General features: G+C 37.1%; 1 protein-coding gene across 12 annotated transcripts in view; it reads right to left on the reverse strand.

Moving 5' to 3' along the window:
• The window catches only part of TJP1 (tight junction protein 1), a 190454-nt gene that overhangs the window by 19395 nt on the left and 143290 nt on the right, over positions 1-27769 (reverse strand). For all 12 annotated transcript variants that reach the window (XR_016470325.1, XM_090148774.1, XM_090148766.1 and 9 more), the window contains 17 exons: positions 25886-25942; positions 21548-21672; positions 21232-21334; positions 17228-17507; positions 16540-16643; positions 15615-15783; positions 15110-15254; positions 9333-9469; positions 6667-6772; positions 5832-5982; positions 5233-5341; positions 4354-4573; positions 3777-3961; positions 3546-3641; positions 3027-3109; positions 1928-2138; positions 871-971 (listed from right to left, as the gene is read on the reverse strand). Coding sequence is in view for 11 of the 12 variants with exons in the window: in XM_090148774.1 (XP_090004900.1) it covers positions 871-971; positions 1928-2138; positions 3027-3109; positions 3546-3641; positions 3777-3961; positions 4354-4573; positions 5233-5341; positions 5832-5982; positions 6667-6772; positions 9333-9469; positions 15110-15254; positions 15615-15783; positions 16540-16643; positions 17228-17507; positions 21232-21334; positions 21548-21672; positions 25886-25942 (2382 nt within the window). In the remaining variant the exon portion in view is untranslated. The remainder of the gene's footprint in view (positions 1-870; positions 972-1927; positions 2139-3026; positions 3110-3545; positions 3642-3776; positions 3962-4353; positions 4574-5232; positions 5342-5831; positions 5983-6666; positions 6773-9332; positions 9470-15109; positions 15255-15614; positions 15784-16539; positions 16644-17227; positions 17508-21231; positions 21335-21547; positions 21673-25885; positions 25943-27769) is intronic.

Genomic DNA, 27769 nt, shown 5'->3' on the forward strand with positions numbered 1-27769 from the left:
AGCCTTTTCTGCAGTCTAGCTCTTTATATCAGTGTACTAAGGTGTCAGATGGCTGCCACTGCAAGGAATGGGACAGTACATAGCATCCACTGAAATTACACTATTGGACATGAAAAGCCATACTTAAAAGCACTGTCTTCATACTGGAATCACTAGCTTGGTTGATCTAAGGTGAAATGAGTTCTGTGTGAGCAAAAATAAATAGCCCAAATATTAAGAAAAATGTAATGATAATGCATTCACTGTTGGCTTACTTGAAGTTGGTATTCCTCTTGAAATTAGTTCCTCAATAGAATGCATCTAACGTACATAGTAAAACATTGCTTCAGAAGACAACTGGAGTTGTAGTGGGGAAAAGGATTCTAACTTTCATATTTTGTATTTGTGTTCTCAAAATTGAGAGAAGGCAAAAAATCAGAAAGAATATGAAAATATTGCTTGCTTTTAATATAAAAAAACAACAGTAATTCCAAGGATAATCCCAGCCTCTAGTACAGATGCAGCAGAGCATATTGATGTTTGAAGCTTTTGTGAGTACTGGCTGCTTTTGCATGCAAAGCAATAATATATCCTTCAGCAAGAGGTGTCAACAGGCAAATGCTCCCACTGTTACTGCACTGCTACATGCACAAGGACAAGCATACAGCCCTCATTAACAGAGTAACTGCACTAATACAATGGCAAATCAGTTTAAAGTAGTTCATATAGTCATGAGCATTACTCATTCAAATGATCATTAAAATCATGAGGAAAAAAGGAAAACAGATCCCATTCCAGAAGCATATACTCATAACTGCAACATCAATAACTTAGTAAACTGATATAGTTATGTCACTTCATCTCTCAATCAACCATACAATTATTTCTTACCTTTCCTTCAGAAACCCACACCAGTTGGTTCTGTTGTTGCTGAATTGCTTCTTTTAGAGCTCCATACCATCCTTCGTTCATTGAATTCAAGTTAATGGTAGCTAGAAGTATAGCAAGTTAGTTTTACTTTCAAATTCTGTAGGTTTTTGAGAATAATCTGTACCACCAGTACTAAAATCAATCAAAGTTGTAAGATTTAAGTAGCAAATTAAATATCAATATTCAAAGCAACCCTAAAGCCTGATGTGGTTCGGGTTTGCAAAGAGTTAAAAGTAAAGGGAAGCTTTAGTTTAGTCAGACTAAAAGTTTTTAACATCCTCCACCTATTTATTCCATGTCTGATTATAACTGATGGTCATCTTTACAGTGCCACCAGATTTTTTTGTAATGTCATTTTGATGTTTAAAATAACTTTACTTTGTGCAGGTGTGGGCATAAACAATTCACACACCAAGGAACTGTTAGTATTTGAACGGGGAAGCCTCAGCAAGTTCACAACTAGTTGACTGCATTTGCAGAAGCATGCACATTTGTTCTGTCAGCTTCCCACTCTTGGAGTCATAAGCAAGCCTGTGTGTACTAGGATACAAGAATAAGGCAAGCAAACAGTAGACAGGCATTAGGTCATAGTAAGAGCAGGAAAAAATGCCATGAAAGAAAAGGAGAGCCTGATAAACAGCTAATGGAAAACAAGCTAAGAGATGCATCTGTACTCCTCTAGAGGAAGAGAAGCAAGAGAAAAAAGCCAGAAGAAAAAGGAACAACAGAGAAAAAGCCATGAATATACAAACTAAACATATCAAGTACAATTATGTCCACTATTAAGTGTAATGCTAGTGCATTAATAAGTTTATTAATCAATGCATACTGTAATTCTCAAAATTGACTTAATTTCAAGAAAAAAATTGACATCCAGTCACCCAGCATTAAGAGCAAGCGTAGGTAGCAATTTTTGTTCTGCTATGTACAAAAACTCCTGCTGAAGTCTGGAGACAAGTTACTCATACTTCTCTCTAAATTATCATGGATTTATTAGTATTGCTTTTTAATTGCTTACTTGTAAAGAGGTGGTGATTATTTTTGCGTAGCTTATGAGCTCTTTCATATAGCTTCCTGGCACTTTTTCGTGATTCTGGGCACAGCCTCATTCTCATAGTCTTCACACCCTGCTTGGAATCAGGGTTCAGGAACACTACAATAGGATACCACTGCGCATAATTCAGACGGTCCACTGCATTAGGAGTGACATCTAGTAAAGCGTGTTTGTCCTGTTATGATAAAGAGCAGTGAGAAGGAAGTGAAGCACTCAGTAAGATTTTTCTTCTACAAATTTATTTTCTATTACCTTTACAGAGTTTATTAATCGAAAGTGCTAACTTAAATTCTTTTCTGTTTGAATAACCAGACCGACTCAAGTACCAGTTACGCAGTTAGTTCTACGGTTATTTTAATTTATACTTTTAATATTCAGCTCCCTACCAAAAAACCTTAGCTCCCTGAAATAAATGCATTTCTGTAGATACTGCTTAACTAAAAAATATGCAAAGATTTCTGACTAAGAAAAAAGGAGAGTCAAACATAAGACCACCACCCACTTTCCCTTTCAAAAAAAAAATCTCTGCATGCAAGAACTTCGACAGTTTTCAACCACTGAAAGATTCATATCAAGTACATAGCACACAGTAACCCCACTCTGCTGCAAAAACAGTTCCTGTTTAGTAATCAGAAATCAGAAAGGTTTACAGCTGGTTTTTAAGTTATAAACTAATAGGGGAGGAGTGTAGCCTCAAATTATGAGCAGGTTCAGAGGTTCTCATGATTTTAAGGAAGCGAGAATGATAGACTCTTCCCTTTACCTGCTGCAGAAAATTCTGAAATTATTTATTTGTAACCAGGAGGGGTAGGGGACATGCTGCAGCTGTAAGCAAAACAGGATGAAACTTAGAACAGCTATAAAGGAGAGGGAACAACACTCCCTGGAATAAAGCCTAGAAATCCTTTTAGACTGCAGTTATGAAGATGGAATTTATTTTTCACGTTAATTGACAGAAGATGAGAAAACTTTGGTTGTACTTGTACCTTTAAAACATCAACATTTATTTAATGAACCAGTTTTCCTCTTGGGTTAGACATACAGTGGCAGTAAAAAGACTTACTCTATCAATTATCTGCTTTATCGTATGAAGACGAATAATGCCAGAACTACGTTGGTCAGTACCAGCATCTCTCGGTTCACTTTCTGGTAGAGAGGACACAGTAAAAATCTGTGGTAAGTCTACAACATACTCTGCATTTCCATACTAAAATAGACTGGGCTATTTTATCACTCAGCATAAATTCAGGTTGAGAACACTCCTCTAGCTTTAAAATACAAGAAACAGCTACCCACCCATCTGGCCACAAAAATCCCAACACCTTTGCAGAAGCACTTAAGAGTTAGATAATGTACTGAATTAAAATTTAATTTGGGAAGGCCACAAATAGAACAAACATTACTTTTGCCTACAGAGAATCATCATCAATTAACCAGTGAGAAAGCTTTATATAAAGTCTGTTACTTAATATTGTTAACATTTTATTACTTTAGTTATTAATGTGTTTAACAACAGAGAAACAAACTAGCAAAAGAAATTTGGCAATTTCATAGCTGCATGAAAACTCTCTCTCACACTTACTTGCAATTTGAAAGATATCTGGCTCTTCTCTGGCTAGTTTCTCCCGTGCAACATCAGCTATTGGACCAAAAATGGTCACAGGTCTGAGAAACCCAGCTAGATTAGAAAGGAAAAAAAAAACATAAATCGCTTAAAACAAATGCAACATACTTTGAAATACATGGATGAATACAAAGCAAACTCCACAGCTTGCTAGCCTGCTACAGTAAATATTTAAGAATAAAACCATACCTTCCCGAAGAACAACTCTTTCGTAGGCAGGGAACTTTGTCTGAACAGGCTGAGCAGAAAGATCTTCTCTACTTTTTCGGAGATTTCTTTTTGAGCTACGCAAACCTCGGAATCTCCAGAAATCCGCTCGATCTCCTCCTGCTGTCTTTGGAAGTGTGTACTGTACACTAGCTAGTTGTTCAGCTCTAAGACAACAGCAAAACCCAACAAGTTACAAAAGCCAGCTTCTGATGCCTACTATCTGCTGAATCAAGTTCTCCTTGCTTCTGTCTTAGAAAACTTAAGAATGAAATACACAGGTCAACATCCGATTTCTAAAGCTTTATCTAGCTTTGAGTCTTGCATTCAGAAGTTCTATGTTACAGCTGTTTCTTTTTCCTGGGGATGTACAAGAGTTGAAATAAAATCATGGACTAGCTATCCAACATCAATTTGCTTTCTGTTTTAACAGGCACTTTTTCCCCAACCAGATGAACAAGTTCCACAGACTGATATCCATCAGACCCAGCAAGTTATAAAGATGCATAATTAAAAACTGTAGTTTTCAAACAGCAGTATAAATAGTTTAAGATCGTACCTGTTTTTGTTAGGTATGATACCTCTTTCAACTTCCTTATGATTCTTGCCAATTCGAATTGCCAGCCATGAACCCAGTTTGCCATTATATAGAGTGTCCACAACCCGAAACACTTCACCCTTGTTGAAGCTTAGTCCATAAGGAGATTCCTTTTCATATTCAAAATGAGTTCTGATATAGAAAGAATCCCCTACATCAGACTCAACAATGCGACGATAAACTAAAACAAAAAAATAATTGCTGTTATACTTGTCCCAGCGGATTGCAGTCACAGTGCCTGCAAAAAGGACTTAAAGCAGTGTTTCATCATCTCTTAATTCCCCTTGTTTTAAATATTATTTAAGAAAACCTTAATGACTCAAAGTTTCTGTTTTAAGCTGTATAACTATTACAAAGAACTCTACAAACGTAAATTCAACTTCTGCTGACAGAAATTTGCTATACTATAACTGAAATCAGTATAAACTGAATCTACTTTCCCTGGAAGGAAAGAATCTTACTGAGAAAGAAACTGGTAAGAACCCATTTTCAACAGAATAGCATAAAACTGACTCTCTCCTGCCTTCCTCCTCCTCGTCCCCCCAACATTTATTGCCAACAATTTCACTAAATGCTGTTTTTAAAAAAAAATGTGGTAGTTTGCTTTGGGGGTTTTTATTTTATTTTCTTGTTGTTTTTTTTTCCCTTATTTAAGAAAAAAGTTACAACCATATCAACCTTTTGTCCATTTGAAGCAGTAAACTATTCCAAAGCCAAAAGAACTTTTAATAGCCTTTGTAAGATGCTAATCTCCTGCTAGCCAGTAATTATCTTTCCTTAACTGTATTTTTTTTAAATCTGATTTCAATCAGTCCATTGCACTGTCTCTGATATACTTACCATCTTTCTTCTTCTGTGCCAAAATGGTTACTTCTTCGCCTTTAGGGAGATCAAGCAAAAAAAGGACAGCTTCTTCTCTGATGATATTTGTGAAGTCTACGTTATTAACCTAGCATCAATGAAGTAATCAGTTTGATTTAGCATACATCATTTAATAGGTGACACACAGCTACATAACAGGTAAACTGAATTAGTTTATTGCTGAGGTTGTTTACTCAGCCTACCATATATGCACACCAAGGACATGGATCTCATGAAGACACAACTCTAAGAAATACTACTCTTTGAGAAAAGTATAACCTCTAGAACACGAGACAGCTGCTCATTTTGACTTCTTGAGATCAATACTATGGAGCATCTATAAACATCAGTAATATTAAATGTAATATACAGAAGCCTACTTGAGAAACTAGTGAGACCCAACAGTTAGAGGCATTTTCTTTGAACTGAGTTTAGTCTCAGAAATTGAACATGAGACTTACAAACTTTCCTAGCAACAGTAAAAGGAAATTCTGCTGCCAAGTCATCTAATAAACATGCACTAAAGAAATAAAATCCACTTAGTATGATTGAAACTCATGCTATTATATTCAACATACCCTGAGAATTTGGTCTCCTTCCTCTAATCCTTCTTTTGCCGCAGGGCTGTCCTCCAGAACACCAGCTACAAATATGCCAACATCATTGCCACCAGCGAGCCGCAGGCCCACACTATCTCCTTTTCTGAATTTTACCAGTTTCATGCTTGGCCTAGAGATTAAGAACATATTCCACTTAGAATTGTGTATACGTGTGTGTGTGTGTGTGTGTGTGTGTGTATACACACAAAGTGTTCGAGTAATTGAGACTGATGACATGCAAAAGTTTGCCTACTGCTTCAACTAGAGGATATTATACAATGACTATCATCAATTTCTTATCAACTATACCATTATGCAACAGACTCATCTGCAGCATTTAGAAATAACAAAAAAAGCCAACAGCTTACTTCACTGGTATAGCAAAGTTGTCTTATGTTAATATAGTGTTTTAAGTGAAGCATTTTGACATCCTCTTCGCAAAGCATTCGGCCCTTTGGAATAACTGTGCTAGTACAGAGATTTGTTCTGGCACTTCAAGGAATAAGATGAACTTACCTGAAATAGAATCTACTCTCATGTACACTGATGTCCATAAAGGAGATTCAATTGAATTAGACTCATTTGCATACCATGACTGTATATTTCTGTGATTATTTTAATTGGCCTCCAATAATTACAGAAATAAAAGATTTTTCTGAAATCCTCATTCCACTATTTTTGAATAGAGGCATCCAAACAGCATGCTGGACCTCACACCAGGCCATTTATAGATGTTATTCATTAACTTGGAAGAAATATTGTCTTGCTAAAGGCCTAGGCAATAAGACTCAAATAGACTTTAGAGTTACATTACCGAAGCATTCCATCTTCATGGGTTGAATTGGGTAAAGGACCATCAGACGGACTGACTGGTAAATCCACATCTGGCTGACCTCCTTGTGCATACACTGGCTTTGGTTCTATTAAAATATAGAAGACATTGAATGTCCATTTGGGCATTTAAAGATGAGAAAATAAAGCTTAACTTCAGAGTTTCTTCAGTAGTCTTCCTCTACCTACCAACCTACTTTCTGCTAGAAACTTAACATTGGGAACTTACAACAAGAAACCTTGTCATTCAAAGCAGGGCTTCATCAACTTTGTAAAACTGCAAGAACTAACAGGTTTTATGCTCTCTCAAGACCATTTTCAGCCTTACTCCTTCCTCTAAGTTAGGCACTCTTAGATGCGTCCAACATAACTTTCCACATTTAACAGTAGCACGTCCAGTCCTGGGCACCCCAGCTCAAAGAAGACAGATCTCCTGAAAGCAGTCCAGCAGAGAGTCACAAACATGGTAAAGGACTTGGAGCATCTCCTATTTGAGGAAAGGTGGAGTAACCTTTCCTCCAGGTCTGTTGAGGGAGGAAAAGACAACTGGAGGAGGATCTGATAAATGTTTATATCTAAAGGCAGATAAGAGGCAAATGGGTGAGGCCAGGCTCTTCTCCGTGGTGCGTAGTGATAGGAAAAGGAGAAGTTGCACACTAACATGTGGAAGAAGTTCACCATAAGGACACTAGAACAGGTTGTCCAGAGGGGTTGTGGAGTCTCCTATGGAGATATTGAAGACCTATCTGGACACCTAACTGTGACCTCCTGTCAGGTATCTGCTTTAGCAGGGGGTGTTGGGCCCTCTCTCTTGACGTCCCTTCCATCCCCTGCAATTCTGTGATTTCCCCCATTAAAGAATTCTTTGATTTATGACACAAAAGTACTTCAAACACTAGAACTACTGCTGCACAACTTGAGGACAGCAAATTTCAGTGCGTACTGTGGTGCAGTTGGCTCTTAAAGATAAATACTTATGATGCTGCTGCATGGATCCTCTGGAATTACTGAGAGGAAAATATCACTGCAATCATCCTCCAGTGGAGAGACACTATTACTGTCTATTATCTGCTATATGGTTGCAAATGTTACAAGAATTTGTATTTAAAGCATTATCTTGATGTGCTTGAAAGAAGCCAACTTCAAACTATGCTATCTTCAAACTAGGCTAATGCTCCTTTCTGCTTGATCTAGCTATCAAATCACCTTCTTTTCAAATCACTGAGTAGACCAGCTTGAAATAGAGAATTTCAGACAATTTGATAATATACTTCTTCTAATGCAATTTTTTTTGTCTTTACTGTACAATAGCATAGCATTTTTTCTTTAAGTCTTTAGTGACCTATGCCTTTAATGACTGCTCTCAAGAAATACTCTCCTTCCATTCCCTCCTTGACTCAGTCATGACAGACTTCTTGCCCTTAGTCTAAGAAGCAGTCAGAGAACCCACCAACTTACTTCTCTTATCATATTTTTATTATAGTCTTTGAAAGAGCCTCCTCATTTCTCTAGAGCTTTCTCCGAGGCTACTAGAGAATCAGGCCCTTTATTACACCATTTTATTTCAGACCATATATTATAACAAGTTAATTTTATCTGCAGAAAAAGTATGTATTATCTCTATGTACTGGCCTAGGATTTTTTCAGACACCACCTCCCATACAAATCGATTTTCTCCATGTGTCTCTCCCCACTCATCCAGGAATAGCACACTTCTTTTTCCCCACTAACCAATAAGACAACCTCACAGCACTTATTATGCATTTGGCAGTCCCTCAAACCAATAATGCTACTTTCAAATGAGAAACACCCTTGCAGCCCTATTCTGACCGATTCTGTATTATGCCAATTATTTTTCATTGTTTTATAGAAATACTGAACTAATATTTTAAATCTCACTTGCTACAGTACTCTTTTTATATCTTGGTAAACAAAGACAGAACTTGCACCTTTTAATAACACTACTGCAGCAAAAGACTATCACTGATGACAGCTTTGTTAAAGGCCAATGCATCAGAAAATCCACTGTACTCATGTTCAAAATCTTTCAGAGCCTATCAATATCATAACTCCTTCAATTCTTCACTGAGTAACTGAACACTACATGCAATAGTCTCATTTTTCATCCCTTAAGTTGTCAAACATTTTCAAGCTTGAATGTGCTTTTTCTCATTCTACAGCCTTTCAAGGGCAGCTCTGCCTAAATTAGTCCATGACTATAGTTGAAGCTACAGGAAAAATGCATTTCAGGATGTTTTAAGTTTTGTTTGGGAATACTAATTTTTGAAAAAACTTACCTTCACCATTAATCAAATATACTCTGCTGCTAGTAACCTATAAGAACCAGACTATTGCTTGACAGAGATCTATTGTAACCTTCTTCTAGAGAAAATGATAAAAAAAACATCTGTGACTAAAACATACAGTTATAGCTTTAAGCACTGAAGTTTGAGCCCACAGAATGGGCAGATCCTTCAATTGAGGTTTTCATGACCAAAACTCTGAAATATAAACAGGCTTAAGTAGTAGTTAGAACTTGTTCTGTTTTAAGACTTCAGTAATTATTTCACAGCTATACGAGAGCAAAAAAATCTCTGCTGATCATCCATTCTCAGCAACATGCTGAATTAACACATTTAACATTTTTACCTGGGAGTGGTGGTGTTTGCTTTTCGGTTCTTTCGACTGCCACCTCTTCCATAGTTTTAGAAATATCATCTGCATTCTTTACAGGTGTAGAGACAGCTCCTGGTTTAGTTACTCTTTCATCTTCTCTGCTTCGAAGACTATATTAGAAAAAGAGATTTCACTCTGCATATAGAATTATTTCTCTGACCTTGAACTGCTAGGATGAGTAATTACCAATTACAACATTTTGCTCTCCTACTCCTATGGCTATTATGGTCTTGGTATTTTTACCATTTCAAAATCTGAGCCTTTTGCCCCTAACTTTATGTCAATAAAATAATAAGTGTCTACATATGGCTGTTTCAAAAAAAGAAGTGACATGGTAAAACAGACTACTGTCTTTACTGCACCCTGCCTCAAGCAAGCAAGCTGTACAAATGGGCTGTAGAAGAACATAAGCAGCAAAGGAAAGAAAGGGAGAAGAACAGTTATGATCCTTTTTTTCCTCCCCCAAAGCAGCAAAGATCTGCTTCTTCATGTGGCACCTCCCCTGGAAGACAGGTGCTGCCGCTGTGGCTCTTGGTAGAGCCTTGCAGAGAAAAAAACAGTACACAAGCTTACCTCTGATTTCTCACCCTTTGAAGAAGATGGGGCTACTACATATCTATCGTACTTGCAAGCAAAAGAAGTGCCTCTCATACACTTAGTCATCTGTCATATTTCAGAAAACAGACAACGGGCCTTTTATGCATTTCCCACATAAACTAATAGCATAAAGAGAAAAATCTTTCATTCCTTAAATGAAGGGAATATCTAAATCTCAAGTAACGTAATCTCTATTCTTCTAGCTCAAAAGATCAGGTATCGTAGAATATTGTTATAGGGAGGTTATTTTGCTACCAGCTGGACCATAACAAAACTAAACAGAACACTCCAGCTTGCAGCACATACTGTTACACTATCACCTGTTGAAAGTGAAATAATTGAACAGGGTAAAAGCAGAGTATTAATTAGCAGTTGGAAAAACTGAAAAGAATGGCCTTAATTCCAGAGTACATACACCCTACACATCTCTTCAATTTGTGAGAGTTGATGTATAAGTAAGCATAAGTACTATCTGAGAGGACATTGACATCAACAAGCAACAACGTTAGATGTGATATCACATCTCCTGTCTTACAAGAAGGGAGAAGTCAAGTCCGTCACTACTAACAGTAGATGGTGCTACTGGGCAATAATGAGTCTCAGTTTTCATTAAGTACACACGTATTTAAGAAGAAAATCTATTACACAGAGAAAGACTAACCAGAACCACTACCTCAAGAGTTATTAAGTAGGACTGAGAAAAATGAAAAACAAACAGTTCATCTCTAAGTTTGGATGAAACAATAAAAGAAACCATAACAATCTAAACACAAGCAGAACATGCTTTCATGAAGGAACGTGAAGTTTGAAACATTAGAAACAAATCTCAGCTTCAGACATACTAAGACCCTTCTCTACTTTCTTCTGCCAGACTTAAAATTCTGCCTGAAGTCAACTAAAATAAAATAGAAAACGATCACCAAACTTGTGATCATTACCATGATCTGGAAAGACATAGGCATCTTTCCACTGTAATCAACGAGCTCCTTATAAATATTTGGTGAACACAAGTACATTGAGCTTTATTATTAGAAATTCTTCTGGCACTTTCAGAGTTGATAAAAATGATGTCAAAACAATTTTGGCTGGACATCAGGTCTAGCAAAGTGAAACAAACATTGATTTTTCTACTTTCTCTTCCCTATCTTCATCGTTATGAAAAGCAGTATTTTTCCTACAGCCTGGGTCATTGAAGCCAAACACTGACATACAATTAAATGCATAAGCATCTTATAAAGACAGTAAGCTACAACTAACTCCCCCAGATTGAAGATTTGTTGGGCACTAATGAGTACTACAGTTGATTTTGCCATGAGCCCTTTCTACCTGTTTCTTAGCATCTCCTAACACTAAATAGAACCAAGTATTCCAAAATAATAATTTCTGTTTTTCTTTGACGACAAGGCGAAAAAAAATGCTGGAGTTATTACACGAAAACAAAGGTTTATTTTACTTTTCATCTTCACAAACCACTAATTTTAATGCAGCTTTTATCACTGCTATAAACGCCACTGCTTAGCACACATCTCACTCACCAAAACCTTAACTAGTTCAACAACCTGTAATCTGCAACAGTAAGACTAGACAGGTAAGAAAGAATATATGGAATAGAATATAAATGGTGCTTCCCCAAGGCACTCTCCAGCCCAGGGAGCTCATTCTGGTTTTTAGTACAGTTCTTAATGTACTCTACAAAGTTATCCCACATTCCCTGAAATTCTATGTATAAGATGCATTTTACCTAGATAATTCTTCAGAGTTATATCTATCTTCTAAAACTATACTTCACTGTTAAAGCTCAGAGCTCCTCCTCAAAGCCAGGAGATAATATTTTACTCAGTACCTAATTCATTATCAGCTGACTAGAAGTTCTCCAAGTCTCCACAGCTACAAACATTTGTCTATTTGTAGTTTGTTGCTGTTCCACGTTGAAGGGGCTTAAACAAGCACCAGCAACAACTAGTAAAAGTCAACCTAAAGCTACTACAGAAACTAATCTAGACTTAACTGCTCATCCACAGGCAGAGACATCTCTCCATACTTCTGTCAAGTTTGGAAACCATTAGATTTATTAAAAGCCAATTCTGAGTTTGATGGTTCATACATGGGATAAGGCTGCTAAATCTGTAAAAACCTGAGCTTTGACTGGATTACCACAGAACCCAATTGCTTTTCATCAGAATGCACCATTTTCTGAATCCTTTTCAAAATCTGACAGTGGATAATTTGCAAATCTCCATAAGTGAAAAAACAAAGTACAACTGGTCCACATTCTATCATTTTAAAACAACAACAACAAAAAAAACACACAACATCTCTGAGTTTCCTCTGGATTAAAGAAAACTACAAATGATATTTATCACCTTGGCACCATGTACAAGTAGCAATCGTTATGAAACTTCTATACTGCAGTTCTCCTGTATATAAAATACTGAAATATGGACTACAGTCAAGATCCTACCAGACAATGCTGAAACAAATGTACTGGCATATGTCTGTGCTCTAATGCACTTCTCAAAAAAAAAAAAAGTGTCTGCAGTTAAGCTCGTGTGAAAGGACCGAGAGGATTCCTACAGAATTTCTCTCCTCATCAACACACAAACACTTGGCATAACAGCACAATTTCTAAATAAAGACTAATTATATTCAATACATTTTAACATCCTTCTTGATTTTAGTTCGATTTTTTTTTTCACCTTTCCTTCCTCAGCTTATTCTTAAGCTTTCTCCCTCTAATTTTTCCACCATATTTTTAACAATGAAGCACTGTTACAAATATAGTGCTACTGCAGCAAATCTGAGCTTGCACAAATAAGTAGTACAAGAAGCAGCTGCTTTTAGCATGTTCTTTATGTGATTCAGGGCCCAACAGATTTTCTGATCTCAAAAGGGATATGTCCAACAGGAAGTCAATCCATGCTGAGGTAGCTCCTGTTCATAAAGCAGACAACAAAAGCATTCACAGTTAACTTTGAAGTTTCTTCTCAGGAAGGATTTAATTCTTGGACAGCACAGTCAGTAGGGAGGAAGTGAACAACCACATAAGCCACTGTAATAGAGGAGGAAAGCACTAACACAAGATTAAGTAAGTTGTAGTTCAGTTTTGATTTTTTCCTCCATCCGTCAGCCATCTTCACATTGCATTAGAAATGCACATTGAGAAATACAAGTTTCATCTCTTACAGGAGCACTCCAGCCTTTATAACCAAAAATTTTAAGGTGTCTTCTACTCTAACAGTACATCCAGGAGGAGGTCAAAACTACAAAACCACAAGATCAATTCTGTTGACATAAAGGAACTATTCAACAGAATATTCCTAAACGTTGATTTTATGCTTTAACCCAATCTTCCCTTCCTTCGAAGGACTCAGAAAAATAGTTTCCAAACCTGAACATCTCAACAACAAACAGCAACATGTTTCCCTTCATGACATTCTCAGACAGCCAAGCATCATATGACAAATAGGATACAGATTTCCCACAGTGCCTTCAACAAAACCAAGGCTGTGGAACTATAATCTCTCACTAAAAGAATATTTGAGTGGGTAGATTTATTTATTTAAACATAAAGAAAGGAAAACAAAGTAAGAGCTCACTTGCATTTTTTTTCTGGGACACCATAGGGAGAAAACTATCACAAAAGGACAAGGGACTCTACATTCATTGTGTTGTTCTTGCCTATGGAAGCAGGAATTCAATCCATCTAGTACAAGATAGAAAAATGTATGGCTGAACTTGCATTCTTCTAAATAATGGGATTCTACTAATTACTAACAGCAGCTAAGCCACTCTAGAATAATAATTCTAGAACAAGCAGAAATTTGTATTTGTACTTCATTTGAACTGTTAGGTCACAGCTAAAATGAACTTTGCAACAAGAAGATAGGTGATAACTATTGAGCTAGCCCTCCTTGCATTCCAGCTGTCTTAGCTCTCATGGATTTTTACTGAGCTATGAAGTATGCACTTCTAAAACAAATGAAGAATCACGGCATCCCTGAGTCTGGAATCCTGCAGTTAAAGCTTTTTTCCACTTGCACAGAGCTCCTACTTGAAAACAGACCTTCCTGCCTTGTGGTCTCTCTCAACAATGTATACAAATAGGTATGCATGCATGCATGCAAGAGCCATCTTGCTGATTTATTAACCCCTAGAAGATACTAAAAATCTTGAACCACTTTCCCCCTCTGGCAAAAAAAAAAAAAAGGTTAATAAGCAGTTGGGCCTATCTTAGTTTTATCAAACAGCTAGCAGCAATTTATTTTTCAGAACTTTTGATACCATTTTACAGGCTCTGAATTTGAAATTTGTAACAGTTTTTGTTCTGTCAGCTGGAAGCACTAATGGTGAAGTCCTCACACTATAAAAAACAAGTTTGTTTAAAATCCTATTCTTTTTTTTAATTTTTTTTTTTTTAAACTTTCTATTGCTAATTAGAGTACCCATTTCCAAAACAATGCAGCACAAATTTAAAAAAAAAAGGCAGATTTGTTGTCAATAGTAACATTTCAGAAGAAATGGCAGAAGAAAATATTCTAAAACATACAATAGATCATTCATCTCCGAGTTCATATAAAATTAGACTGACTGACTTCAGAGTTACCATATGAATGCCCCAATACCAACTCAAATTTTTAAAACTATATTCCCAAATTACATCTGCTGAAAAAAGCCTCCTTATTTTGCAGTAATTAAACTTACTTAGGAAGATTCAGTAACTTTTAAAGAAAGGTAGCAAAGAAAATTAAACAAAACAATGCAGATTTCCAATTTACCCAGATGGACAACCAATTAGAACTGTGCTGCTAGTCAGCACTATTAAGATTTCTGCAGCTCATTTTTTTGTGAAGTAAAATATAGTTGCATATTCTTCAATAATTTTAAACTTGAAAGACCATTTATAATAATCGTGTTCCAGCATATATATGTATATTTTTTTTTTTAATAAGAAAAGGGCAAAACAGAAGTTTAAGGTACCATTTCCCCAAAGCCTCACAAAATTTGGATCACAATCAGTTACACCTCAAGAGAAAGAAGTCCATGTTACTGCTACCATAAATGTGCATCACACCGGTCAACGTACAAACCCAAGCACTCCTACAACTTAAATGTCACTTTAAATAGTTGATTTAAAAATACAATGCTGCCATCACCTGCCGTTGCTGGGCTGCTGTGGAGAATGTCTGGAATGGTCTGAAGGCTCTGACCTCTGGTCAGGAGATCGTGAACGACTGCGGCGGGGCCTGTCATGTGATCGGTTGGAATGATCTGATGCCAGCGACTGAATTTCTGAGATGTCTGTTAAATAAAAGTTGTTTTTCTATGAAATGACTGTAATTAAAATGGTGGCATGACCTGCTCAAATGGAAATAAGCTTTTGCAGAGTTTTTGTTTTTTTTTTTTAAATGAAGATGTTAAAAGTCTATTATTTCAAAAACAACTAAACGATTTTCCTGCAAGAACAATTGCAGGAAAAGCAGTTGTAATTTTCTGTCCATACATTTTTTGAAGGTACAGATTTCAAATCACATTCAAAGGAATCTACCCACACGGCAATCCTACTATCATCCTTCCCACCCTCCTCTCACCCCACTGAAGTATTTCATATGTCCATAACGCAGGGAATTCCTCGCCTTTGGAAATTAAGTTTATGCTCACCATCTCTTTCCGAAGCATTAGCAGAATGAATACTGTCAGAAAGATCAGGGACATTCAACAGCGTAGCTCGTTCATCTCGTTGAACCACCATCTTCAACTTGCCTTTGGACCTTTCTATTAGCGTTTTTGCATCTGCTAAGGACATATTTTCTGTCACTGTGCCATTTATCTGGAACAGTAAGAAGAATGCAAATAGAAGCTTACTGAAAAACAGTGAACCTCCAGAAAATGCTGTGTATTTGTCTGATAATATTTTGAAACATCCAGAGATTTTTCAAATTGCCACAGTTTACTCAGAATGCTAAAGCAATAGGTTTTATCCAAAATAGAATAACAAAATTTTTTCCTCATCTTTCAAATACAAAAACTCTACCACTCACTAATTGCAAGCTTTTTTTTCCCCCAGAAAATGCTTTTTTTGAACTAACAGCAGAATAAGGAATAGTATGTTCTTCTGCGCCGTTTGTTGCAAGAACATTATTAACAATTTTTTTTTTTTTTTAAGATAAAAATTGCTGTGCATCTCAACTGTTTTTTTCCTTCTTAATAAAAATCATATTTAACCTGAAGGTAAGTCTCTGTGTTGCTCCACACTGCATGACACTATATGGTGTAGCTATGCATCTAGGTCCAGAATCTCATACCACTCCAAGCACTTTATTTTTTAATTATGCATTTGAAGTGAGGTTCTTTAGTTACATAAGCATTGTTTGACCAAGTCAGTACTGTGGAATAATACTCAACAAAAAAACATGTTTTATGACTTTTTTTTTTTTTTAAATAGGATAGTTAGATTTATTGATCCTTGAAATAAGTTATTTACTCACATTACTAACTATAATTAGAACATAAAGAGAAAGTTGGTTCTACAAACGATTATCAAAGATTTTTTCCTTTGGACAACCACCACCACAATTTACTGTACCTTCAGAACAACATCTCCTTCCTGAATATTGCCATCTCTTGCTGCAAGGCTATCCTGTGATATTTCTTTTACAAATATGTGGCTTGCCAACCGTAGACCATATTCTTCATAACAAAAGAAAATAAAAAAAAAAAAGAAAAATGATGAAGTTACAGTTCAAAAAAAAGAGTCTAAAGATCTAAAGACTTACAGCACTGCTTTACAGAAGATTTAAACTAAAAACACAAAAGAGTGAACATACTACACGAAAGCCTACAATGGAATTTCTCTATGTATTTACTGTTACACAACTCCTCTCCCGACTATGTCTGTACTCACTGCTGTACTCATTTTTAGTAGCTCAGTATATATACTACCAAACAATTTTTCCTTCTTTCAAAGAGGAGGAACAAGGAAGACTTAACTGAAATATGTATAAAGCATGCAGCCACTATCACATGTCAGACATATAAATGGAATTTATTTACAAAATACTCACCCCCTGATTAAGCTCATATATATTGGAACATGAAAAATACCACTGGAAATGCAGCAGCAATTTTCAGTTCTTTGACTAGCTACTTGTAAAACTGGCCAATGAACTGAAACAACTCCCTTCATAAAGTTCACAAAGCCTTTACCACCGATTGATGTAGTCGGCCTTTAAAAATAGGCAAAGGTCCTAGCAATAGAATTCTGTGCAAGTTACCTTCATTTTTCCTTGATTTCACCAACGTTACTTTGGTAGGTTTTGCAGGCTGACTGGAAGTAACTGATCTTCTGTCAGATCTTGGTGATAAGCTTCTTTCTCTGCTTGCACTTCGGTCTCGTACCCAGCTCTTCTCATGCCTTCTGTTGGCACTGGAAGCACCACGGCTGGATCTTGGATCCCGTATCTCTTCATCATAGCTATCATCCTCATTTTCAGACACTGGCTCAGGCTCCTGTCGAGCTACTGGAATCTGAATTTTCTTCATTCTTCGGATAGTCTACAACAAACCAATAGCTAATAGCTTTGGCTGCATTTTAATCACGTCTCATGTACCACTTAGTTGTGTTGATACACAAACTGTTCTTGTTTGTTTTACGTGTGCGTGGTTTTATCTTTATCAGTGGGTTTCTGTTGCGCTTCTAGGAACAGAAAACCTTTTAGCAATAAAGATGGACTGTGAATTTTCCTCAAGCGATAATCAGCAGCTATGGAACAGATTCAACAGACCTCTACTTCATTAAATTTAGAGAATACTAAGTAAGGAGTTGTTAATGATTCTTTACCCATAGTTTTGAAGTCAACATGAAATTAACGCTAAAATTAAATTAGTTGCTCTTTCACAACAGCAATTAAATATATGATGCAAGCTCCTTCCCAAAGAGGCCAAAACCAACTACTGCTTTTAGCTTTCATCCATCTCCATTTCAACTCATCACTTACACAAATAGTTTCCTTATTGTAATGGACAACCTAGATGAGATAGAGAAAACACTTCCAGTATGTTATTGGAAACCTTTATACATACATTCCTGTTTATTAAAATAAACTTCCCCTTGAAAACTAGTTGAGGATCCACCAGGGAAGGAATATTCTGTATGTTGACTGCTAACCCAGCGAGACTGGTGAAAATCCCTTTTGATCACTCATCCCTTGATCACTGTTCGATCGTTACAAGTTCATAACAAAGGGAATCCTTTACACAAGGGGAAAGTTACACAAGACCTGAAGAATCAAAGTGATAGTCATAACACCTGGCATACAAATGAAGCATAGGATGTCTAGTCAGCCTTTACCAGAACAGATCTATGTAGCAGTTACAAAACAGACATTTTCCAGACATCTCATCCTGCCATTTCTAGCAATTGATCCAAACTATTCTGTGAAGGTGACGTCTGTTAGTTACCATGCAAAGCCTAGTAATAACTACAAGATAGATGGGCTTAGGAAGTTGACTGTCAATGGCACTGAGATGCATCAGGAGATGATCACACAGTATATAACAGGAAGAGTGTGTGGAGACAGGACAAGGGGAAATGGCCAGAAACTGGAGAATAGGAAGTTCCACACAAATGTGCGCAAGAACTTCTTTATGGTGAGGGTGACGGAGCACTGGAACAAGCTGCCCAGGGGGGTTGTGGAGTCTCCTTCTCTGGAGATATTTGAGACCTGCCTGGACGCCTACTTGTGTGATCTGGTGTTGGGAACCTGCTTTGGCAGGGGGGTTGGACTCGATGATCTCTGGAGGTCCCTTCCAATCCCTACAATTCTGTGATTCTGTTAAGAATTCTTCACCATAGTGTGACCAGGCCCAGAAACAGGCTGCCCAGGGCAGTGGTAACAGCAGCAAGCTGCCAAAGTTCAAAGAGTTCAGACACTGCTCTCAGACACGGGACTACACAGAAATGAAGCCCTATGTGGAGCAAGGAGTTGGACTCAGTAATCCCTGTGAGTTCCTTCCAATTCAGGATATTCTATGATGCTACATATACAGCCTAAATCTACAGAAAAACATTACCAGCTAAGTCTACTGAAGAATATTGATGCAAAGAAATGGGCACATGAGGCAAGATTATCACTACAAAGACATAAGCCTCAGAACAAACTCTCTAACAAAGTCTCTTGAGAACCTGTTTGGTCTGGAAAAAAAAAAAAAGCAATGAGCCCATAATGGAAGATGATTACCAATGAACTCCAAGTAAGATCTTTCACGGTTTTGTATCCAGGATCACACAGACCTACTTTGGTCTAAATAAACCCTTAAAACTCTAGTCTATATACCTTATTCCAGGATAAAAAAAAATGAGACAATCACAGCTCAATACTTCCTTTCTTGGAGAAGTGATTTTAGAGCCAAGTAAGAAGCCCAGTCCCAAAACTGATGTACAGGATTTGCCTTTCAGGTGTAAAAGATTCCATGCTACTTAATGCAAACAGTGTACTGAACAACTGTCAAGAAGTCAAATTAAAAAAAAATACTTGTGAATGCTCTGAATTCCTGCATTCTTGTCATGAAATTCTATCCAGCTAATAGAGGAGACCTATCAATACAGATTACTAGAAACTTTCCCCTTTAAAAAAAACCACCAAACAACGAAACAAGAAAAACAGTTGATTTAGTCATCTACTAAAATATATTAGTTATTTTCTTCTACACTAGGAGGAAAAAGGTAGTAATGACAGGAGTCTACAAACAGGAAGGGAATCAACTCTTTGAAAGGGTAGATAACTGCAGGATGAGGGCAAATGGTTTTAAGTTGAGGGAGGAAAGATTCAGGTTGGATGTCAGGGGGAAATTCTTTACAGAGAGAGCGGTGAGGTGCTGGAACAGCTGCCCAGAGAGGCTGTGGATGCCCCATCCCTGGAGGTGTTCAAGGCCAGGTTGGATGGGGCCCTGGGTAGCCTGGTCTGGTATTAAATGAGGAGGTTGGTGGCCCTGCATGTGGCAGGGGGGTTGGAGATTCATGATCCTTGAGGTCCCTTCCAACCCTGGCCATTCTGTGATTCTGTGGCAGCCTTTGCAGCACTATTCTTTTGCATATTTGAATGCCCTCTCTTTCCTTAAACCCACCAGTCAGTCACTGGCACTGCTAAAAACTTTTTTACTAACATGTAATCTATTGTATACTCAAGCATGTTACTGACTGTAACTCTCTTTACCTTTGAAGCCTGCCAATATTAAAGCTGTTTCTGTGGCCTACATAAACAAGGGAACATTCCTGACAAAAGTTCAAAGTCAGTTTGCACTAACACAGATAGCCATTTCCAGAATAAAACCCGATGTCTCCAGGATTTCATTCCCTACCATGTAGCAAATACAGATATACACAGAAGTTCTGCCATTGATTTTCTCCATATAGATATAAAAAACACTTATGTCTATGGCCAAACAACACGTAAATACTGAACGCTACCACACACATTTAGGTTCCAAAACCCTCTGCAAAGCTCACTATAATGTTTTCTTTTCTAAGCTTTAAACAGTTGCTAAACCCACAAGTGCAAGACATGACACAATTTTGTGCAATCTTGCTAAAGCACATTAGAGCACTTGAAATCTGCCAGCACTAAAGATTTTCTACAAGCCCCTAAAGCCCATTTTCCTAAATTAAGAAGTCAAATGTGATTTATACTTTTTCCAAAATGTAAAAAAAGTACTCAAACTTCTAGAGAAGTGATCATCTGTTTTGCTAAGCTCAAAAGTCAGCCAGGCACTTTGAATAAGCCTACAAAATTATAGAAATTAAGGTAATTATACTTTACTTTGGCATGCTGTTTGCTGAGACTAAGAACTACATTTGTGCATGAATAATAGGTGCGGATCTTTAGCATACAGTGCCAGTGAAAAACTTGATAAAAAAAAGCACTTGGTAAAGAAAAGAAGCATTAAACAAAGCCAAGAATAGAACTTTTGGCAACCTGAGGACAACTTTACTACAAAGAGAAAAAAATCTTTACTATTTATTGCCACGCTAACCAAACATCATTGTTTGGTTAGCAAACCAAATGATTGTTCATACTTTAAGATAGAACATTTTGGGTGACTCATGTGATAACCATGTCATTATCATCCCTTAAACCTGAAGCATCTTCCAGGTAGGTATTATGCAAGTACTCTGTATCATGTATGTATCTGCATGTATATCAGCAGAAACTACACCATTTTACTTCTGCTCTGTAACTTCTGAATTTAAGCATACTTAAATCTGTGGACATTCACTTACAATTTTGGCATTCTTCCCACTTTTCCTCAGCTGCTGAACAGCAAATGCATGCTCAACATTATCCATTGAAACTCCATTAACCATTGCAACACGGTCATTTTCTCTGAAAGAAAAAAAAAATATTGGAATGTGGATTTTAAATACTTGATCAAGGAAAAAACAACGAGGGCTGAGCTTCCCTGAACAAATAACACACACTACAGACCTACTATATAAAGAGTTATTGATAGCTTAAGAGCCAAACAATTAGGAGGTTAAGCAACCACCAAAAAGACAAATGCCCCAAATTAGAATGCAGCTGTATTTTGGCACTTACTGTAGAAGTCCTTCTGCTGGGCCTCCTTTCAGCACATCAGAAATAACTATTGAGGTCTCACCGCTCTGAAAGTGAGGATTATCTCTTCCTCCAGATATTGCAATACCAAATCCAAATCCAGGGGCCTGTAATGCAGCAAGAGAAGCAATTTTACTTAATATTACTCATATGGTAACAATTCACATTACTGTGGAAAACGTGGAGAGAAATACAGCTTTTTGGAAGAAGGATTAACAAACCAAACAATGCAAAGCAAAAGAAGCCTATTAAAAACATTAGAGTAAGAAATACACTTTTAAAATAAGGTTATTTAATATTGTGTAGGGGCATACCTTACAGCTTTCTTTTTATACATACTTAACTTCCTTCAAGGAAGGCTGAACATCTTTTCAAACACATTCCAGCCAGATCAACCAGAAATCATGGCTAAGATTCAAGAATCCCTAAGTGAAACTCTGTGCCATGCAGGAGGACAGGATAAAGGCTCATAATGATCACTTAGGACCAGAGCTGCAGGTCAGGTTTTTAATTCAATTTTAAATAGTTCTCAAAGAAAATATATATAACAGCCTATGAAAACACGCAACAAGGAACTTTCCAAAACAGTAACATTTGCAAAGGAAACATTTCTCATGCTACTGTTCCTTCTTTCAGTTTTCCAATACCATAAGAAACAGAATGCAGTTTGCACTGTACTTGGGTGGGAAGAGGGAGGCAAACGAGAGATGAAAACATTTATGTCAAACTTCATTTAAATGAAAAAGATCTACCTTTCCTTAATCCATAAAGATACATACAAAAAAAAAAACACCTTCTCCACTCATGAAAAGAAATAGAATCATCACTTGAATTCAGAAACACAGAAACTCACTGTAAGCCTATCCTGTTGCTTATCATTCTGTTTTTGTTAGAGGAGATCCGCAAACCAAATCAAAAAAAGCAAAAAGACAAGTTTCATGCTTCACTGTTACAGTGTCCTTCTCATCAAGCCTGAAACAATGCAGTCTCATATGCTGGAAGTAGTCAAAAAAAAAAAAAAAAGAGTACCACTCTGAGAAAAGCTGTCTAGCAATATGAAAACGAAGGCTTAAGAAACAACCCAAATTGGAAAGCAAAAAAATTCAGGTTTTGTTTTGTGAAAACGTACGAGCTCAAATAAATAAAGCTTCCCATAACCTTTTGCCTAGTGTTTCTCATTTCATCCCACTGCCTAACATCAACCTAGAGCAACAAACTGAACTGCACTGAGAGCTGTAAAACTCTGTAAAACATAGTTCTTAAAAAAAAATCTCCAAATTCATAGACAGAAATAGCCAGATGATCACTATGGGTTATAAGATATAAACACGCATCTTGCTAAAGCTGCCTTTTATTTACTTGTAATGTGCCACTTCAAAAACTCCCATCAGATGCCATAACAGCAACACAAGGAAGGGCTGTGCTGCTCTGCTCCCACAGTAAGGCCGCATGGGGAGAAGCAGAAAGGAATGTACACACATGATTTTTATTTTACTAGGTTAAGAAGCTCATCTAATACTTCAATACTTCAGTTCCAAGGATGAAAAAAAATCCCACTTCAAACATGAAGTGCACAGTCCTTCCTCAGAATCACTTACAGTTAAGAATATAAAAATATAAATCTCTCAGTAAAAGTAACTGCAGTCACTGGAAAGCTTTAACTGAATCTGAGCCCGGCTCAGTCTCTTAAGAGCCATATAACAGCCCACAAAGTTACAAGTGTAGTAAAGAAATGGAAGAAAAAAATTGGTTTTTAAGTTCAAGCTGCTTTCTCTCCCCTAAAGAAGTTTGTAATACATCTTTTGACTACGGTGCTGGAATTCACAAAGTGCCATGTTAAATACCAGCAGTCAGATCTCCTCTATGCTGTTACAGGCTCTGTAAGATATCTGAAACAGATGGACCAAAAATAGTTTAAAATCAAACATATCATGTCTGCAACTACTGGGATTAGGAACACTCTGTCCCTAATTTGTAATGACATCTCTTGAAAGCAAAGGTAATAAGAAACCCTGCAAGAGGAAGTGAGAAAAGACTCATTTTTCAGCAAGAACTTCCTACCTCCATAAAACACTCTTTTCTCTTTTCTAAGTCTTATCCTTCAAAGACTATCCAGCATCATCCACCCTTTTTAAAGGCCCATTACCGACCAAAACATCCCCCTCAAAAAACAAGATGCATATCCTTTTAAAGTATATAACACTTCTGAAATGCCTTTGGTTACTACTGAAATTGATTTTTGTGTTACATTTTGTCTACCCTTACAGAGCACAATAAGAGTTAAAGGAATACAACTCCACTACAGACAGCAGCAATGGAGTTATACCAGAGAACAACAGAGACTTAAAACAAAAACCTGTCAGAGCTGGAAATACCAACAGAACAAAAATGACTCTTAGAACATCAAAAAACAAAGTCAGGAACATTCTATGTACCTTTGCTAACACACACATACATATTACTTAAGCCACTTGAATTTTCCTTCTGTTTTCAAAGCTGGCAATTATAGCAGAGGTCATCCCTTCTAGTAAGTTTTTATTCAAAAAAGTTTAACAATAGCTAATTGAATTGAACAAAAAGCCACATTGCAGTAGCTTCCTTTGGGCCCTGGGAAAAGGCACCAAAGATCTGCTCACCACTGTGCTGACATCTCTGCATTTCTCTTCCTCTACCAAGTGAACTTACCAAAGTTTTATTCTCAACCAGGTTTTTCCAGTGATCTGTCTACTTCAGTTCCAGGACAAATATTGCCCAAATAAACTAAAAGGTAAAAGAGCTTTGCAGGCATACCAAAAATAAAATTAATAACAGCACAAAAAACAAAACAAAACAAAAAAAAAAAACACCACAGGAAGCCAATACTGTGATGCCTAACTTGCAGCTACTCTATGAGTTCAGAAGTTTAGTGCCAGTCCATTAGTTGTAGCCAGCTCACTGCCCTCAGCTAAGCCTAAATAAAAATCACAGTGACTTTTCAGCATCTCTTTTTAAAGAAAGCAAGTTCAGCTCTTCAAAATGCATTACATGGCAGACAATGCATGGCAGACAATGGACTGTGTCCAGCAGTTCCATAGCTCAGCAGAAGGCAACAGATGAACTCGCACAGAAATACTCCACAACCACTCTTACAGTGTTGTTTTGAGACTATTCCAATTCTGCTAACTTCAACATGTGAGAATGCAACAAATTTGGTAGCATTTCTTTCCTTAGAACTAAGCAGAAATAACCTTATTTACTTGATAATCTAGCACTATAAGAATGTCACAAGAAAGTCTAAAGTTTAGCAAACAAATAAGCAGTCAAATACCCTGAAAAAACTCTTCACAGTGCTGAGAATAAATTCTAACTTTCTATTTGTTTAACATTTGCCAGATAAAACCTACCACAGCGTTTCATTATTCCTTTGTACACTGACTGAACTCACTTTCGTGTTTCATTAAAGTTATCACTTAGATTAATGAGAATAACATCTCTTTCCAGAAAAACTGAGCTATCATTAAATCTACCACCCAGTTTTGTACTGCTATAGGATTTTTCATTTCTAAATAACACCAGCACTATTTTAACCAACAGTAAGATAAAAAAAAAAAGTCATGTTTAAAAAGTTTCACAGTATGACCGTACAGCTTGCAGAAGAAAATAACAGGGGCAATTACTTTCAGAAATAACAATATTTGTTAAAAAACTTTCTGGCCTGCTAAGTGTTGTAAACTTGAAGAATCACCTAGAAAAGTAGTGTGCATGTTATCATTTTTACTTATTTAGTAATTGCTTCTCTTGTACAGCTTTATGGTAGCTACATCAGAAACTGATGCAGTTTAAATGTAGCTCAAATAAGAAACAACTATAAATGTAGCAATTGTCTCCATTCACTGATCCCTACTACACATTTGTTTAAAGTGAATATTCTGATAATCTAATCACTATTTTCAACACTGACTTAAAGAAATGATAATCAAATTAGACAGTTTTGAATACATTTAGTTGTACTCAACTACACTGCTATAAGCCTTTGCAACTCAAACTGCAAAACAATCCGTGTGGTTTCTGTACAATCTTTAACGCATGAACCCTTTGGTTCCAACTACTTTTAGTTATGTGCAGAAGTGTTTGTAGGCAGGCTCATCTTAGAAACTTAAACTGAAACAAACAGATGAAATAGAACTACTGCCACACAGCTTTTACAACACTTCTAAATTTAAACAAAGGGATAGGACAGTTTCCTTTTCTTTCACTTCCTGACATCTGGCTTTTTCCTATTGTTTTCAAAGCCTACCAGCATCCTGAGTTAGGCACACACAACCAATTGTATTAGCTTACCCTGTGAAGAGTCACCGTGTGTTGTTCCCATATAGCTGTTTCTTCCATTGTTGCACTCTAAGGAAAGAGAGAAAACAAAGATCAGACTTCACCATACAGCATACAGTGAATGATGTAAAAAGTGCATAGTGTCACAAATATGGACTTGCACTCAAAATGACCATTAATATTCATATTGCACAGTAACAGAAGAGTTGGCTCACTTGTTAGATACTTCCCACCCTTATATGTCACATCTGAACTTCCTGTGCTCTTGGTCAGGGGGGAATTCAGGGAGTAGAACTTATCAGATATGAAATTTCTGATCATTATATATGTCACTAGCTTTGGACCTAAGTAAGCTTAAAGGAAAGAACTACAAGAAACCTGTAACACAGTCTCTCTAGATTGCTCCTTAAGCACACAGTAAGGTCCAATGCCCACTTTCAGTTTCCCACTATGACCACAAGTATAACGCACTAACTTTCACACTTGACACTTCTTGAACATTCTGCCTTTTGCATGTTCTGTATGTGCAGGCAGATCACCATCAACTCTCCATGAGCACCCAGCTCTGCAGATCACAGTACCCACGCAATTGTGTTATGCTTACAGGTCGCTTAACAGACTGCAGTTCAGTGTACACTAATTTCTTTACTCAACACCATAGTACCACAGAAATAAACGAGGTCTCAGAAAAGGAACAGGATTAAACAGTAACATAATGGCAATGTTTACATACTTGTATTTCTGTTTACAAGAGCAGACGCGCTAAATGTGCCACAAAAAAACATTTGGAAAAGGGGAAAATGGGCTCGAGGAGTTAAAAATGGAAGAGTCAAAGCCTTGAAAATGAGGAGAGGCAGCAGGAAATACACAGCAAACAGCAACAACTCTCCTGCTGCCAGTCTCTGCCTTTCCATAGGCAGCGCCCCACGCTTTGCTCCATATCCTCCCTGTCACAAGTAAACAATCCACTAACTAAAGCACAGATCCACAGCAGAAACATCTCTGAAGCCAATCAGAAAGAAGCATATTTTTAAAAAACACAGCCATCATTACAGTAACACAGTCATTACAACAAAAATGTTCCTAACTTTTCATCCAGTCGTATATAATTACAGAGAACTGCATCAGAAACATTTAGTCCCACAATGAATACCTATGAAAACTTAATCCACTTCTCTAACACCAGAATTTGCAACTACATTTAACAAGCGAGTTCTTCTCATGACCCCAGAAAGCTGTAGGTCTTTTTCCTCTCTGCATTTTGTGCTCCAATTTCAACTGTTTGGATGTGTTACATTACAGCTCATTTCTCTTTCAGGGTTCACTTCTCCTAAAAGCTTTGGTGCCACTTAATTGGCAAACACCTCCTTCCACCAGTTCTGTCACTCAGCACAGGGTACTCCCCTGCATTAGAAATTAACACAACTGAAGCCCCAGATTAGATTCTTTCCTTCCAGTTAAGTATTTTAAAAACACATCTGATCAATTTCAGCACAGTAACAACTTTCACAAACAGTGCCATCTTTGAAACAAAATAGAACGTTCCACTTGCTAAACGGTTAATGAATACTGATTTCCTTCCCCGTTTGTGATGCTCTCATTCTGTCCTAGCTTTGGCAAGTGTTTCTCAGGCTAAACATCTCAACAAATGAAGAATTATCTCTGCGCGTAAACTTCCAGGAGAAGTTTTTAAATAACTCCTATTATGAAAAAGGTGAATCAGGAGTACAAGAACAGACTGTACAAGTTGCAATAGACACTTTAACCAAAATAGGCAGCCCTACTTGCATCAGGTTAGTCCAGTTAGCAGAGAAATGAACCCAAGAGCTCACTAACCACACCTGTCCCAGGCACGTCACACCCCTCGGCTTGCAGTCGGAGCACCTGCCTACAGGT

Source organism: Phasianus colchicus, chromosome 12, assembly GCF_987193195.1.
Source record: "Phasianus colchicus chromosome 12, bPhaCol1.hap1.1, whole genome shotgun sequence".
Lineage (NCBI taxonomy): Eukaryota > Metazoa > Chordata > Aves > Galliformes > Phasianidae > Phasianus > Phasianus colchicus.